Source organism: Jaculus jaculus, chromosome 1 (assembly GCF_020740685.1).
Source record: "Jaculus jaculus isolate mJacJac1 chromosome 1, mJacJac1.mat.Y.cur, whole genome shotgun sequence".
Taxonomy (NCBI): domain Eukaryota; kingdom Metazoa; phylum Chordata; class Mammalia; order Rodentia; family Dipodidae; genus Jaculus; species Jaculus jaculus.
The window spans coordinates 240,582,317-240,597,754 of NC_059102.1; the positions used below are offsets into that span (position 1 = coordinate 240,582,317).

General features: G+C 49.4%; 2 protein-coding genes across 2 annotated transcripts in view; one reads left to right on the forward strand and one right to left on the reverse strand.

Moving 5' to 3' along the window:
* Gnao1 (G protein subunit alpha o1) overlaps positions 1-9,286 on the forward strand; it is a 191,631-nt gene extending 182,345 nt beyond the window's left edge. Inside the window, exons 7-9 of the mRNA XM_045147557.1 lie at positions 1,980-2,133; positions 6,770-6,985; positions 7,982-9,286. Coding sequence (XP_045003492.1) covers positions 1,980-2,133; positions 6,770-6,957 — 342 coding nt within the window. The 3' untranslated portion in view covers positions 6,958-6,985; positions 7,982-9,286. The remainder of the gene's footprint in view (positions 1-1,979; positions 2,134-6,769; positions 6,986-7,981) is intronic.
* A 3,317-nt stretch (positions 9,287-12,603) lies between these two features.
* Amfr (autocrine motility factor receptor) overlaps positions 12,604-15,438 on the reverse strand; it is a 53,671-nt gene continuing 50,836 nt past the window's right edge. Inside the window, exons 13-14 of the mRNA XM_045139558.1 lie at positions 14,990-15,174; positions 12,604-14,066 (exon numbers count right to left, since the gene is read on the reverse strand). Coding sequence (XP_044995493.1) covers positions 13,919-14,066; positions 14,990-15,174 — 333 coding nt within the window. The 3' untranslated portion in view covers positions 12,604-13,918. The remainder of the gene's footprint in view (positions 14,067-14,989; positions 15,175-15,438) is intronic.

Here is a 15,438-nt window from a genome sequence, read left to right on the forward strand (position 1 = left end):
GTCCCCATTCTTAGCTTGGGTACCCCTGGTGGCCCCTCTGTGATTCCGGCCTGGTCTGGGGAGTTCCAAAATACCCCCGTGTTATCCCCTACATCTGTAAACCAAGTAGTATTTGGAACATGTGTGCAGTGGAGTTGGGAATGTGCCTCTGGCTGTGGCTCTGCATTGATGATGTAGGATGTGGTGCCTCTGTGGGGTGGTATGCGTCTTCCTTTGAATCCTGGAGGTTTCAGAGCTTGGTGGCTCACAGAGCCTGAGCGTCAGCACTGGACCCTTCACACGGGTCCACTTTGTTCCTAGGATTAAAACTCAGCCTGCCTCAGAAGACTCCCAAGATGGCACTGGCGAGTGAGTCTTGTGCCTGCTCAAAAGAGGTCATTGCAAAGGACAGGGAGACTTTCTGTGGGAAATGAGGATGAAATTGACCAATCAAAGCCAGTAGGACAGTGAAATTATAGGCAGTTACTTCATTGGTTAACAGACTCCAGCGACAGCCATTCATTAGAGGGGGCTAAATCATGCCTGTTGTTCAAGGGGTCTGGGGAGCACCTGAGAACTCCAGCTGCCCCTCTCCGCGCTGCACTGATGTAAGCCCTCTGATTGCAAAAGGCAGGGCCAGCACCAAGATCTAGAGCCAGCCATGACTTGAATCTCTTCCTCGAAATGCCTAGACTGCCACAATGACTGGAGAAACATTTGGCCTCAGTTATGGACTGGTGCAGATCTTGGTGCATAATCTCTACTGTTTTATTTTTGTGTTCTTGTGCTGGGGATGGAACCCAGGGCCTCCAGCATTCTAGACAAGAACTTTACCACTGAACTATACTCCAGCACTAGTTTTTGTTCGTTAGGGTCTAGCCTATGTCACTTCATTATCCCCTAAGGGTCAATGACACTAAATGATAATAGACACAGGTAGAGAGTGCTTGACAAGGTGCCCGCAGAGTGGGTCTCAGCAGCGATAATCGCTCCATCACCTTCCTCAGCCTCCTGCTCAGCCAGACCAGCAGTTTCTGCAGTTCCTACTGTTTGCCAGTCCCAGAGGAATGAGTTCATCTCTCACCAAATGTGCACCAGCATCCACACCCATGTGCCAGCTCTTTCTGTTACTTTCCAGGGGGAGTCTAGTGTGGGCTACCCAGAGCTTGAGTTCGGACCCAGGGTGTCTGAGTTGTGAAGGACAGGTTCCCTGAGCAAGAGCAGCTCTTCCCACACCCCCTTGTGCAGAAAGTTGCTCATCCACAGAGAAACATGCTCCTCTGCATGACAAGAGACAAACGGCAAATGTGCTTGTCTCTCTTCTCAAAGTAGAATGATCAGCCCTTGCCCAGGACTGAAGACTGCCGTCCTGGGCTGTGGCTTTACGCAAGTGCCTATCACATTCAACCACTTGCTAAACAAACTTCTGTGTGCCTGATACCAGATCCCATGCCATGCTTATGACTTTATAGGGATGGCTATAGCTGAGTTGACCCCCCCACACACACACACATATACATACATACTCCCACAAGCAGCCCTGCATACTCATCTGAGTGGCAGCCCCTAAGGATGCCAGCAGGATCTGCTGTGGCTCTCCACCTGGAGTCCCTTCTCACCTGGGACCAGGAAGGAAAAGTCCAGACACAAAGACCCAAAGCTCAGCTCCTCTCTCCCATCCCAGTTCCACACACACATGCATATACACCTGTTAGACAGAGATCATCATGAGAGAGCCACAGCTGGTTCCCTGGCCAGTCTCCCATTGGCCTGAGATGGTGGGTGCTCCCCATCCCACCCTCCACTGAAATCAGATGCACTGTGGCATGTTCCTAATTATAGGCTTTATCTGTCAACCTCTTTCTTGGAGGAGTCCAGGGCCCTGGATGCTGAGCTACCCAGTCCCTCCCTCACATCTAATTCTCCTCTTCTCTTCCCTGTCTCTGTGTGTCTCTCTCCCGTGTCTACCTTGCTTTCTTCCCTCCCCACCGGGGCTGCAGAACCGCATGCACGAGTCTCTCATGCTCTTCGACTCCATCTGTAACAACAAGTTCTTCATCGATACCTCCATCATTCTCTTCCTCAACAAGAAAGACCTCTTTGGAGAGAAGATCAAGAAGTCACCCTTGACCATCTGCTTTCCCGAATACCCAGGTGGGTATTGTCGTGACCTTGAGCAAGAGAAAGCCCCAGCTGTGGTGGGAAGCCAGGTCTCTTCCCTTTGAGGGATGCCAACTGGAGTCCCACAGCCACTGGGGACAAACTTCTGGGCCAACACCACACCCTCAAGACAGCTGGCATGATGGTGCCCAGAGTAGGCATCTGGCAGGGGTACAGAGGAAAGCCCTGCCACCTGGCCAGGTGTGGACACAACCCTTAGAATTGCAGACTTTGCTGAGTATCAGTGTCATGACAGGTGACTCAGGAGTGTGTGCCAGGGATCAGGGACAGGACAGAACCACTCTCTTTTTCTTCTTGGTCACTCTTGAGAATTGGTTCTCGGGACCTAGCAGGAAAGACTCCCGACTTCTTACAAGTTGCCTCCCCGACACCCTGGCCCAGGACAGCCACTAAGTCACACAGCACCTTCTCATGAAATGGACAAGGTGGACCTGTTGCCTATGGCTCGGACACTTTGCTCCTCCTCCTGCTTTGCACCCTGAGCATGCTATGACAGTGTGTGGCAGTCAGGCCTGGGCCCAGCCCACACATGTCCTCCTACCTCCTCCCCTACCCAGCCCCATGAAGCCTGCTCTCTTCCCCACCTCCTGGTCTTTTCCCAAAGTCAAGCCACTCTGTATGCTGTGAGCTTCCACCTCTGCCTCCCTCTCCTTGCCTTTGCTTGGGCTTGCTTTTTCCTGTCTAGTTCCCAGGGGAAAGGATCGCAGACCACCCTGGCCCCCAGTGAAGCTCTTCCAGATGGACTCAGGAGGGAAGGAAGGGGCTGCTGCGAAAGGCTAGAAGCAGGGCTGATGAATGTCAGAGCCCAGCCCTTCCCACTAGGGACTGCGTGCATTCTAGGGGTCTCAGAGTAGAGTCCTGCTGAGAACAGATGGCCAGCACCCTGCAATGAAGGAGGGGTGTGCCATACCTCTCCAGGTAAGAAGCTTACCGGGACAGCCCTGAAGTTCCTGGAGTAGGTCTCAGCTCCCAGGGCACAGGGTCCCAGACCCAGCCAGAGGGCTCCCATACCCCAGCGTGGATGGATGGATGCTGGTACCTCCCTCCTCTTCCCTGCCCTGAACTGCCCTCGTGTGAAGGGAAACAGCCCATGGCTCGGACTGAAAATCTCATTGCTCATAAATTGCAAGGTGCCGGTCCATCCCAGGTGCACAAGTGGAGGCTGGGACAGGACTGGGCCCTGCACCCCAAGTTGGGTCCTTTGGTGTGACAGATGTCAGGAGCAAGAAGTCGCCAATAGCAGGCTGCCCACATAGCACTGGGGCCAGTCCACCTGCAGTAATGGGCCAGTTACTTAATCCTCTGCACCCCATTTTTACCTGGGTACCAGACCAGATCATGACATTGCATTATCAGGTAGTCAGAGAGACGGTGAGAGAGCCTGGTACGTGGTGCCAGGTCTACATAACTGTCGGCCATGGCTGCCATGGTACTGAGAGGATGGAAGCCAAGCCAGGAGGGATTAGCCACAGAGGAACTCCTCTTGGCAAGGTGGAACTGGTGCAGTGGGCCCAGGGAGGGCCTCAAACAGCTGAGGAGGCCCGGCCTGTGGGCTTGGGTGGGGCTACAGCGCACCGCTGGCAGTCACTGCTGACCTCTCCAGTCTCAGCCAGAGGCTTCCCAATTCCCAAGGCTTTCGAAGTTTGTGGTGACATAATGAAGCCCAACAGACTAGCCTCAGGAGCAGACCTATCCTTGAGGCTCTTTCTGGCTTTGTGTCCCTTTGGGACTTCATTTGGATGTGGCCTGCAGTACAGTCGGTCTTGCTGTTGCATAGTGGGCACTGATGCCTCCAGCTCCCAGGAGCCTGCGGAGGTTTCAATAATGAGTTCAAACAATATGGTGGACAATAAAGTCCCCAATGTCAGGGCCCCAGGAGCAGCAGGCTGTGAGAGCAGAACAAGCAGGAGGAGGGGGTTGGAGGTGGCATCTATCTCAAGGAGCCCCTGTGTGCTGGGCAGGAGTGGGGCTGAGTAGGGATGGCAGGCTCGGCAGGTGGGGCAGAGTCAATGCCCCTCCATCTGCATGAATGCCCTGGCTGTGTCCCACTATGGCCTGCGCCCCTGTCTTGGCCTTCTGGCTTGGAGGCTCCTTGTCAGGTTCCCCCCCCACCACCAGCTGGCTGGTGGCTTCATAGCTTTCAGCAGCTCAGTAATGGTGGATTGAGGGGGAGCCTCACCTTGACCCCACCTCAGAGGTGTCCTCACTCCACACTCCACATAGTCCAAGCCTGGAGCTGCCTTTTGATTGCTTTCAGGGAAAAGGAGAGGGGACCTCACTGGCCATGACTCCAGAGGTCTACACCCCAGCCATCCCCGCTGCGCTCACACCTTCGACATAGAGGCTAGGACGAGATCATCTCACACCCCCATACTGCTTCTGTCCTGGAACACATCCTGACAGACTGAGGAAAATGGGGACCCTTCCTTGTTCTGTGTTTTTCCATATTTGTGTGTTGGTTCCTATTCTATAGCATTCAACTAAAAGCTGCTGACGGCGCAGAATCACCGGGGTTGGGTTAGAGCTGCTGAACAACTTACCCGTCCACAGATGTGCCCTGACAGCCCCACCCAGTCCTTCCAGCATCAAGGAGACAGCCAAGAAATGGTTAGAGACAGTGTGGGGGCATTTGTGTTCTACACTGGTATCTCTTAAGCAGCTCACTGCTCCCATGTCCTGGCCTGCCCCCAAATTGGGACTGTTTAAAGATGTCCCAGCCCACTAGGGGTGGCCTACTTGGTGCCCACTTCAGGTTTAATTTTCAGGTTGATTAGAGTGTAAGGGTTTTTTTGCAGTTAGAGCATCGAGAAGTGCTTCACCTAGCGTTACTCACCTAGAAAGCAAACAGGATCATCGGTGAGCACAGGTCCTCCCAGGGCTGGCCTGTAGATCCACTATGAAAAGCAGCCTAAGTAAAAACCTTACGAAGGGGCTGGAGAGATGGCTTAGCAGTTAAGCGCTTGCCTGTGAAGCCTAAGGACCCCGATTCGGGGCTCGATTTCCCAGGAGCCACGTTAGACAGATGCACAAGGGGGCGCACGTGTCTGGAGTTAGTTTGCAATGGCTGGAGGCCCTGGCGTGCCCATTCTCTCCCTCTCCCCCCGCCCCGCCTCCTTCTCTCTGTCTATCGCTCTCAAATAAATAAATAAAAATTTTAAAAAATATTTTTTAAAATAAAGCAGCCTAAGGACCCCAGTTCAAGGCTCAATTCCCCAGGATCCACATTAGCCAGATGCACAAGGGGGCGCACACATCTGGAATTCGTTTGCAGTGGCTAGAAGCCCTGGCGTGCCCACTCTCCCCTCTCCCTCTCTCTCCCTCTCCCTCCCTCTCTCTCTCTCTCTCTCTCTCTCTCTCTCTCTCTCTCTCTCTGCCTCTTTCTCTCTCTGTCTGTCACTCTCAAATAAATAAAAATAAACAAAAAAAATTTTTTAAAACCTAAGTAAAAACCTTATGAAGGAGCTGGCTTAGCAGCTATGAAGCCTAAGGACCCATGATAGCCAGATGCACAAGGGGACGCACGTGTCTGGAGTTTATTTGCAATAGCTGGAGGCCCTGTCGCGCCCATTCTCTCCCTCCCCCCCACCCCCGCCCCGCTTCTTTCTCCCTGTCTATCGCTATCAAATAAATAAAAATTTAAAAAAATATTTTTTTAAAAAAAGCAGCCTAAGGGGCTGGAGAGATGGCTTAGCCGTTAAGCGCTTGCCTGTGAAGCCAAAGGACCCCGGTTCGAGGCTCGGTTCCCCAGGTCCCATGTTAGCCAGATGCACAAGGAGGCGCACGCGTCTGGAGTTCGTTTGCAGAGGCTGGAAGCCCTGGCGCGCCCATTCTCTCTCTCTCTCTCTCTATCTGTCTTTCTCTCTGTGTCTGTCGCTCTCAAATAAATAAATAAATAATATTTTTTAAAAAAGCAGCCTAAGGACCCCGGTTCAAGGCTCAATACCCCAGGACCCACGTTAACCAGATGCACAAGGGGACGCACGTGTCTGGAGTTTGTTTGCAATAGCTGGAGGCCCTGGAGCGCCTATTCTTTCCCTCTCCCTCTCTTCTCTCACCCCTCTGCCTCTTTCTCTGTCTGTCACTCTCAAATAAATAAATAAATATTAAAAAAAAATTTTTTTAAAGCAGCCTAAGTAAAAACCTTACGAAGGGGCTGGAGAGATGGCTTAGCGGCTATGAAGCCTAACGACCCCGGTTTGGGGCTCAATTCCCCAGGATCCATGTTAGCCAGATGCACAAGAGGCACACGTGCCTGGAGTTCGTTTGCAGTGGCTGGAGGCCGTGGCGCGCCCATTCTCTCTGTCTCTGTCTCTCTCTCTCTGCCTCTTTCTCTCTGTCTATCGTTCTCAAATAAATAAATAAAAATAAACAACAAAATTTTTTTTAAAAAAATTGAGAAGGGAGAAGCCAGGCAGCACTAGGCCTGTGTGACTTTTAATTTCAAGTGCTGCCACACCCTGGAAAACAAGGGTGCCGCCCTTCCTACTGTTCCCTTCCTAGCTCGCCCCACTTCCGGGATAAACCATAACCTATTTCTCTGCCTCTCTGATTTCAATCCTGTCCACTCCCGGTTCTCACCAGGGCCTTGCCTGTGCTCTGTGTCTTACAGGCTCCAATACCTATGAAGATGCAGCTGCCTACATCCAAACACAGTTTGAAAGCAAAAACCGCTCACCCAACAAAGAAATATATTGTCACATGACTTGTGCCACAGACACGAATAATATCCAGGTGGTATTCGACGCTGTCACCGACATCATCATTGCCAACAACCTCCGGGGCTGCGGCTTGTACTGACCTCTTGTCCTGTATAGCAACCTATTTGGTAATGATTCCAGCACTCACAGAACAGCTTGCGTGCACACACACACACACACATACACACACACACACCCCACACTAACCAGTGCAAGTTGGTAAATAAACTTTAAAGAGGCATAACAAAACCTTATCTATACACAAATATATATTAGAAAAATGTTTTTAGTTCTCGAAAGAGCTGCAAACAGAACTGACCATCCCCAGCTCATCCAGGTTTTCTTGGGCCAGCCCATGCACATGCACACGCACATGCACCCATGTGTGAGCATGTGCACACTCACGCCCAGCGTGGTGGTAGCCTGGGTTGGGAGTCCTTCCTCTAAAGGACCGCCCGGGGCTTTACTTTCTGACTCACTCTGGGCAGGGCAGGGCAGGGCAGGCAGGAGGAGGCCTGGCTCTATCTGGTCCGTCCTTCTTCCACCCCATCATCAAGGCTGTGCGCTCTCAGGTCTGCCCTGCTCCTGCTTGAATTCCAAAACCCTCTAAGAAACAGCCAACCCCCTAAACATCACCTGACCTCTAGCCACAACAGAAAAATTCAAGGACCCCTCTCTTGTGGGTGGTGTGTTTGTTTATATCAAGCATCTAGAAGAATCATTGCTCTGATCAACCCACTGTCTCCTGAGTTTTCTTTATTCGTGGGAACAAGGAAGAGTTAGACTGGAGACCTGGTCTACTTTCTCAAGCAGATGAGGGGAGGGGACACGTGAGCCATGGCCACCCTTGCCTGTGGAGTTGACACCAGCTCCCCTCGGAGAGGGCAAGTGGGGAGAAGGGGGAGAAGGGGTCAGGAGTGGCCCAGAAGAAGGGTCAGTATGGCCCAAAGAAGCAAACATGTAGTGAGGTTGCCCAGGGCCCCAGGGATGGGCTTCCCTCATGAGAGTGCCCCTCTGGTCCTATCCACCTAGTTCAAATGTTCCAGTAGGATTTTTTTGGTTGGTTAATTGGTTTTTTAATCAAAGAAAATGGTCAGACTGGCCCCTTATCTCTCTCTCTACAGACTGCTTCATGGACTCTTTGCTGTTGACGTTGATCTCCTGGTAGCATGACCTTTGGCCTTTGTAAGACACACAGCCTTTCTGTCCCTAGCCCCTGTCTAACCTACAACCCCAGAGTGACTGATGGCTGTGTATTTCTGTAGATTGCTGTAGAATCCGGTTTTAGTTGAATCTTTACATTTAGAATTTGAAAGGATTTAATTTTTTTTTTCTCATGTGCTTTGTAGCTTAGAAAAAGGAAAACTCACGATTTCATCATATTTCTTTATTTTTTTTATTTTGAAATAAGCATATACATGAGCACCCACACCCTCCCTGTCCCAGCTTGGTGCAGGCCAGCACACAGAAGCAGCACTGGGCCAGTGCCTCCCAGGGGCTCCTGTGTGGCTCATTGCTGGCAGGGGCACACTAGGCTGGCTTTCCAGAAGGCCACTGGCCACTGCAAACCCTCCTTACTGCCTGTCTGCTGTTCAGACACCATGACCACCACCAGGCAGTGCCAGCTCCGCTCTGCTCAGCGCCCCACCACTAACCATACTCACACTCCAGGTTTGTATAGAAAAAGCACAGCTCTGGCGGCCAAAAAGAGTACCTGTGAAAATCCAGCCCTCGGGGAGCAAGGTCCTCGCCACCCCCCATTCTAGATTCCCTTTGCAACTTTTTTTTGTTTCTTTTCAGTTTTATTTTTCTTTTTGTCCTGATGAGTACTTCGTATCACATACCAGATCAGCTATCACCGTGTCTGGGGATGGGGTTGTGGTCTCTTTTTTTCTCTTGACATCTTCAGACTCCGGCCTTGGGCGGATGCTCTCCCTTGTGTGTTAACCCCCCCCCCCTCCTCGCTCCTTTGTTCCAGTGACCTGTGTTCACTCTCTTTCATGTTGGGATGTTTGTGCTGCAGATAAAAAGAACAAAGTTTTTAAATACAAGGTGGAAGAAAAACAAATTAAAAAGATGGAATGTAGTGTTTACATTAAAGCCACAGTTTCATGATCAGTCCTATGTCATTTCTACTTGACTAGTATCCAACCCCAGACCTCTTCACCGTTTCACTTTTAATATTTGCTGAAGAACAGTCACAGCCATTTCAAATAAAGAGGCAAAAAGACAAAACACTTCAAAAAATTAAAAATACAGAAAAAAAAAAACTTGAAAAAGAAAAAAGAAAAAAAAAAGTCCACGGGTCTTTCTAAGCCTTTCTATTCCCAATCGGTGAGGTTTCTGTGATATCTTACACACTGCCAGTCTACTTCTCTGACTAATGGAAAAATTCATGTGTAGCTCAATAAAGAGAATGTTTGTCTGTATTCAAGTCTCACCTTCTGCCTTCCTTGGGGTGGGCTTTGCTCTGATAGGAAAGGGAAGGAGGAAATTGGCCACACACTCCAGGAAGCTGTTGAAGGGCCCTCCATGGGCCCTTCCAGGTTCCTCCATTCCGTCACTGGGGCAAGACGAGAGACGGGGGGAGGGGAATGAACAAGGGTAAAGGAATGGACAGTTTCCTACTAGCTCTGGTTCCTCTCACTTAGCTGGTTTTGGGTCTGGTGGACTGACTGAAGAGTGGGAAGGAAAAAGTGGAGAGCAAGCTACCCATCTCCTGTCTTTTGTGCCCAGCCCCTACACTTACCAAGCAGGCCAAGTTGCCTGGGGCCTCTACACCCAAGGGGCCATGCCCACCCACTCCCTAGGCCCAGGGCAAGTTCACAGGCCCTGAGAACACAGGATTCCTACCATTATACCTCTCCAACTGCACCTGGGTGCCAAAAGGCTCCATATGTAACATGGGGGAACCAGAGTAACATCCTGGCTGTCTCAACTGTTAAGTCTCACCATTACCCCCTCTCATCACCATGGCCTTGTAGTAAGAACTGGCAGACAGGTTGACACTGGGCCTGAGGTACAGCAGCTCACCAAGTAGTGGAAGGCCAACTGTGCATCTGTGGTGAGATGGAGCCTCACAGAGGTCTGCTTGGTGGGAACTTCACAACATCCCACATGGCTGTTTTCAAGCTGAGGGAGGCCTCCTTCTCTCTGGAAGATGCCTTTTGAATCGGTGTATGTGTAGGTGGGTGTGATACTGTTCCACACCATTCATGACAAATCCCATTCCCTGATGTCATGAGAACCTAGTCTATCAAAGAACTCCATTAGGACCCCTCTTTTCCAGGGCTTTCCCTACTAGTTTCCTTCACCCCAATCTGCTATCTGCAGAGGGGGTCACACAAGATACACGTGTACAGATGAAGATTTGCAATCCAGGTCACACTAGTCTGAGGACAAAGCAAGGTCCAAATGGAAGGCTAAAGGAAATCACATTTTTCAATTTATAGTATTCTAACCTCTGAGTTTCTCAAACAATGAATCATATCCTGAGATTTTTTTCCCCAACTTTCAAATGAGTTTTGTACATAAAAGCCGTGTGTGTGTGTGTGTGTGTGTGTGTGTGTGTGTGTGTGTTCTTTTTGTTTTTCCCTCAGCATTGACATGGAATTCAGTATTTCTTTTTAAAACAATACTTGAGAGAGAAGGGGATAAAAGAGTGAAGAGAATGAGCATGCCAGGCCCTCTTGCCACTGCTACTGTGACACATGCACCACTGTGTATGTGGCTTCACGTGGGTACTGGGCAATTGAACCTGGGCCATCAGGTTTTACAAACAAGTGCCTTTAACTGTTGAGCCATCTCTGCAGCCCAAATTTAGGAATTCATGTGTGCTAAGCCAGTCTCAACACTGAGTTATACCCTAGCATTGTCTTACCTTTTTTTTTAATTTTATTTTTTCATGAGCAAGCAAGAGAAAGAATTGGCACACCAGGGCCTCTAGCCACTGCAATCAAACTCAAGACACATGTGCCACTTTGTGTGTCTGGCTTATGTGAGTTCTGGGGAGTTGAAGCTGGGTCCTTAGGCTTTGCAGGCAAATGCCTTAACCACTAACCTATCTTGCCAGGCCTGCCTTATCTTTTTTAAAAGAGTAGCCAAGAAGCATTTTGGGAAAGGATTAAAAACCAACCAAACAACAAAAAAACATGATGCATGGGCAGAAGAACCTACATGTTTCAAAACAAAGTTCTGTGTTGTAATTCTAACGTGGAACCAGGGTTCAAAGCACTTTGAACCTAACAGAGAGCAGAGTGGTGAGATGGAGATCCCAGATATATCAGAGGGTGTCCTGTACAACCAAGTGGTCAGGAGTGACTCCTGGGCAAGCTTGCTGCAAAGCTGAAGCTACTATGTCCATGTGTCCAGCTTCCTTCTGAAGAGCTCTGAGATGTCTTTCCCAGTCTCAACAGAGGGGTCAAGTCTACTGGCTACAGATTAAAGTCAGGTCCAGGCCAACTGAGCACAAGGATAAGAGCAGCAAGATAGTCACATGATCCATCATTCTCCCTAACAAATAAAGCTTCCAAATTTAAAGAAAACAAAAATTTAAAAAGCCCCAAGAACATGCGGTGTGTGTGGGGGGGGGGACAGACCAATTAGGAAAACAGAGAGGAGCACAGACTAGCTCCAAAACTGCCTAGATGGCCCTGCGTTTCTGCTGCTCCGCTAAGTGGGAGGGCAGGCCATCTGTAGCTGACCATGTGGCCAGCCTCCCTAGTGAGAGCCCTGGAGGGGCCACTCAGTCTCACCACCAGTGCACCCAAGAAGTGACAAAAGCCAGCAGCCTATTACAAGCAAGTGCCTTTCACCACTAACCTGTCTCTCCAGCCCTCATCAGAAGCCTTTTACAGAACCCCAAATCCTTAACTATCCAGATGTTTCCTCTCCCAGCTCCCTTCACCCTAGGGCTTTCTGCAGAGGGGTAAAACCAGCTTAGCTTGGAGCGTCTCTTCATGGGCCGTCATAGACCATGCGAGGGCACTTCTCTTACTCCAGTACTGCACTGATGCCGTCAGGTGTTTGAGTCCTTCTGAAATTTAGTTTTTATTTTCTACACATTTGAAATGTGAAAATACATGGACTTAGTGTTGTTTTCATTTTCATGTACACTGATGATATGTAATTCAAGAAAATGAGACAACCTTCTTGTATTGGGAAGAAAATTCAGTACTCCTTCTCCAAATAAAATAGGAGGAATGAAATCCCCCAGCTCACAACGGTGAGAAGATACCTAACCCAAATGGCTGATCCAAAAGCAAAACAGAAAGCAAAATAGGCTGGGGACTCTGGAGGTGGCTCAATAGATCACATGCTTGCAGTACAAGCATGAGGACCTAAATCTGGATCCCTAGCGCCCAGTAACATGCCAGGCAAGGGAGCACACACCTATAATCCCAGTGCTGGGGAAGGAATGACAGGAGGGTGTGCAGGGTCTACTGGCCAGTTTGTCTAGCCAAATTATGAATTATATATTCAATGAGAACACACTTTCTCAAATAAATAAGATGGAGAGCAACTGAGGAAGACACCCAGCCTTGACCTCTGGCTTCCACACATAGCCAGAGATGAACATGCACACACACAGGCACGCACACAGGAGAACCAGGATTCAATGTGGCATTTTGCAAAGTGCTGCCTTAGCTTCCAGTCACATACAACACACTTACAAGAGTTTGCTTTTTATTATTATTGTTTTACAATAAAAACAAATAGCTATGCTCTCAGCAAAACAAAATTCTTTAAAAAAAAAATCACAGGAATTTACTAACAGCATTTCAAGATAAGGCTTTTGAAAGATTGAAATAAATTATAACTACATATTTACCTATTATCCTTTCTTCAATTACTTGTCAACATTCTAAAAACGTTCAGTTATGTAAAACATTTTATTTTGCCAATAATTTTAGATAATACTGGATTCTTCCCAAAAGAACTACCATAAAACTATGTTTTCAAACATGAAGAAAAAAAAAAAAACTTAATCCAATGGGGCATAAAACTATGTAAGCTATGATTGTGTTTCAAATCCTTAGTTAAATATGTAGAGAATCTGAGAAGACCCAGGAGCAGTCAGCTCCAAGGCATGTGGATTATTCAGCATCTCCCCTTTCTGTTTATTAAACCACAGGAACAAAATGAAGGCAATGAAGCACTCTGGGCTAGAAAAAGCAGTTCTTCAAAAATGTCTTCCAAAACTCACTCTCCCACCTTGCAAGGCTCGTACCTGTTTCAAGGGTCAAACCCATAGGCTTTGGCCTTGCCCACTTTACTTGACCAAGGAATTAAAACCATAACCAAAGCTTGCTGCTCAGCCCCTTCCCATGCCCAGAGGGCAGGAAATGGGGAAGAAAGAGGGACACACAGGGGCAGGTGCATGCACTGCAGGAGCACCACAGAGAACACAAGTAAAGCCAGCTGTGGATCAGGGGCTCCCATCACTCTCAAGTATTAGGGACAGAAAGAGGTGTCCTCCTCCTCCTGCACCCTGGGCTTTCCCTTTCTGATCCAAGAACTAAACCCGTTCCAGAGCTATCAGAGCCTGCAGACCCGCCCTTTGGAACTTGCTAGATGTTTTGTTCCTAAGCACAGCACTGGACAACAGAATAATTTTCTGTGGTGTAGTCAGGTTTCTGCTATGCAGCCCCTTACTACTGTTAATGCACCCTCCCCAGCACCCATGCTTAATCCCAACTGTAGCGCCAAGGCCGCCAACACTGTAACTTTTACACAAAGCAGAAATTGAAGCTACCTGTTGCAGGCAATGTGGGTGCCCACTTCCTCTTGCTTGTCCCTTACCCCAAGAAGTTCAGTCAATACCAGAAGAGATCATGCCTAGAGTTAAAATGTGCAATGTTTCTAAGGGAGAGAAATGTCACATAGAAAGTATTACAAAGGATTAAATTTGTCAACTGTCCAAACACTATTAAGACCACATGCTTTATACAGTGGCATTGCAGTCAAGCCCATGTCCCCACGCTCCACACAGCAGGAGGAACTAGGGCAGGCCTCTTCCAGTCAGCAAGGCTCAGGAGGAGGCTGAGGAAAGTGAGGAAGCGCTAGGAAGTCTGCTGTTTCTGAAGTCTCCGCTCAGCAGCAGCAGCCAGCATCCTCCGACGCAGGGTCACGGGGTCAGAAGATGTGCCTTCTGCGGGGAGGAGGTTCTCTGAGGCCATGTCATCTTCAGAACTTTTGTTTAAGAATCGCCTACAAAAAATGAAAGAGCCCCATGAGAAAGGGAGGACTTGGGAACATGTCTGGGCTGGGGCTGCTGTGCTCTCCCTGGCCCTTTCTCCAGAAGCCTGCATGAAGCTCACTCAGGACTTCAAGGGCTGAGGGGTGGGCTCTGGGGTACAGCACTTGCTCAGCATGCGTGAGGCACTGGGTTCATCCCAGCACTGCAAGAGTAGGAAAAGGAGGAAAATAAGCAAAAGAAAGAAGATGCCAGCAGAGGGGAGGGGAGAGGAGGGGAGGGCAGAAGAGGAGAGGGGAAGGGACAAACCCCCAAATGGATGAGCTTACTTCCCAGGGAGAGGACCACCAAGTGGCTCTTCTGCTCCCTCTCCTCTGCCTATCCCACCTGGATGACTATGGTGCCAGTCTTGTCCTCAAGAACCGAAAACAAGCTCTTAGTCTCCTACAGGAACACTGCATGTCCCAGCTGCCACCAAGTGTGGGGAGTACATGGCACTCAGAAGTGCAGCCTTTGTGCACTGCTAGTCTGAAAAGCACAGTGGTCAAGAGGAAGGTCTTGGAAGTGAGACCCCAGGCCTTGGTTTCTTGGTTGTATATCTGTCACATAGGTGTAACAGTGCACCTCAGAGCTGTCAAGAGGGTTATGATGCATGTATAATATGCTGGCACCTAGGTTCCATCTGTGCAAGTGTGGCTGCAAGTGCCCATAGGAGGTAAGCCACAGTACCAGCCATCACAGTGATCAGCTACTTCAGCATAGCCAAATCCTGTTTCAAGACAGGGCTGAAAAATCGTAAGTCCTTATGTGGCATATAATGGTTTTTCAATGTCTACCTGTTGAAAGAGAGAATATATGGGGATGTGACAGTGACCACCAGCCATCATTTCTGTCCTGCAACTTTCACCAACACTACAGTGCTGCAGAATTGGCTTACTTCCGTGCTTGCTGTAGGAGGTCGTCCTTCCGCTGAACCAACATGCGCTGTCTCTCATCGGCAGACTTGGAGAAGCGGCTCCCCCGGGCCTCAAAGTCTTCCACCTCACTAGGCTCCACTTCCACCTCATTGAAGTCCAAGGTCTCCTCCAGGCGAGGACTGAGGTCCAGGGGCACACGCTCCGTCTGGACAGAGAGGTAGCCATAAGCACAGAACCCCTCCCAGGCAGGTTTCTCCCTGGCTATAGCACTCCTGCACAGGTCTCCTGGCCCCAGAGGCTGGCCGCCAGACAGGGCAGAAGCAGAGTCCTCAGAGACAGTCAGCCTTGTGTCTTCTGCACTGCTAAGACTTGCAATGTTCACTACTAGTGGAATAAATAAATGACTGCCAGTAGGAGAAACGTAAGTGCTTCTAATCTGTACTCTTGGAATGTCATAAAAAAGTGAACT